Raw genomic sequence first — 1,460 nt, 5'->3', positions numbered from 1 at the left:
AATTCGCAACTGGGAGCCTGTACCTTAGTATCTTCACATTTTCTAAACATTATTTGTCATATTTGCATACATAAGGTTGAGAAATAAGAAAAAAAATGGGAAAATTAAAACCCATTTTGTCCCTATTCTCAAGAATCACTTGTAATTCTCTTTTTAATTTTAGTAATTGTCATTACTGTCTGTGAGGCATTCGAAAATAAATTTTGACCTAACAGGACTTCAGTTCTAAGTTTGATTAACATGAACAAAAACCTATCATCAGCCATACCTTCTGTGTCTGAATGTGACAAGGAGTTTCTCTCTTCTGACTCTTGGAAATGTAGTTATGAAAAGGTTGGCACATTTTCACAGTAACGATTCCTGGCACAGGCTGTCCGTATGTGTACCTAGTTAAATTAGAACAGATTAAAAAGTCATCCACAAAAGAACCATTTCATATTGTTTTTTATTAAAGATTTACGGTCTCTAAAGAACATTAGTCAGGGATCAATGCTTACTTACTTTCCACACACTTTAGCTTCAATTCCTTCCTGCCCAACACTAACTTCTTCCTTTACATTTATTGTTACATCAAATTTGGGCAGAACTAGAGAAAAACACAAGACATTTACATCTAATCCAAAATGGACAGATCTCTCTGGGATTGACTAGAAAACTTACCATACTTCTCCACTTTAAAGTTGTGCTGTATTTTATTTTCTCCTGCTGAGACAATGATTTTGTAGGATCCTTCCTGGGCCTCAGAGTTTAGGGGGTAGGAGAGCTGCAGTATTTTGCTGTTGGATGTTTCATTGAGCCATTGTCCAATCCTGTTGTTATTGGGATCCTGTTGAAGAAAATAAATAAAAAATAAAACTGGGCCATATGTTTAATAAGTTTAAAATCATATGCAATTGGAACAAAATTAATATTTCCATTTATGGAAACCAATGGCTCACTTTCACTGCTCACTGAATGAAGTGCTGCCTTCATTCATTGAGTATAATCTTAAAGTATAATCTTGTGATCGTCCATTAAATAGAAAAACTAGACTATGAGTTTAAGACAATTTAGATTTCTTACCTCAAGTTTGATGATGGTATACTGTTGGATAAAAAAGGAAAAATGTAATCTTTTGATAGATTTTAGGGGTCATTAAAATAATGGTGTTCTAGAATAAAACAACAGATTTTCTACAGGTTTCTAAAGTAAAATTTGCTGGATTGATTTAAATAGTTTGTGATAATAATTTAATTCACTTTAACGAGATGTTTATGATGATGCCACCTTAAAGCTCCTCACAAGATCCACAGGTTCAGTATGCATCAGAAATATAAAATCAGATTAAGTGAATCATATAGAGAGATGGAAATTATATTAAATATTTCCTAATTTGATCCCAATTATAAAACACAACCAAACACAATCAAAGTAAGTTATTCCAGCTAATGGTTTAAAAGCCTAATTGATTGAGCTACAAT

General features: G+C 32.5%; 1 protein-coding gene across 1 annotated transcript in view; it reads right to left on the bottom strand.

Moving 5' to 3' along the window:
* Window positions 1-1,159, bottom strand: part of LOC103132939 (pregnancy zone protein-like) — a 6,516-nt gene extending 5,357 nt beyond the window's left edge. The window contains exons 1-4 of the mRNA XM_007544700.2: window positions 1,063-1,159; window positions 661-826; window positions 502-586; window positions 269-386 (exon numbers count right to left, since the gene is read on the bottom strand). Coding sequence (XP_007544762.1) covers window positions 269-343 — 75 coding nt within the window. The 5' untranslated portion in view covers window positions 344-386; window positions 502-586; window positions 661-826; window positions 1,063-1,159. The remainder of the gene's footprint in view (window positions 1-268; window positions 387-501; window positions 587-660; window positions 827-1,062) is intronic.
* Window positions 1,160-1,460: the final 301 nt, after the last annotated feature.

The sequence above is a fragment of the Poecilia formosa genome, unplaced genomic scaffold, assembly GCF_000485575.1.
Source record: "Poecilia formosa unplaced genomic scaffold, Poecilia_formosa-5.1.2 Scaffold1614, whole genome shotgun sequence".
NCBI lineage: Eukaryota > Metazoa > Chordata > Actinopteri > Cyprinodontiformes > Poeciliidae > Poecilia > Poecilia formosa.
This window is presented reverse-complemented; position numbering and strand designations above follow the sequence as displayed.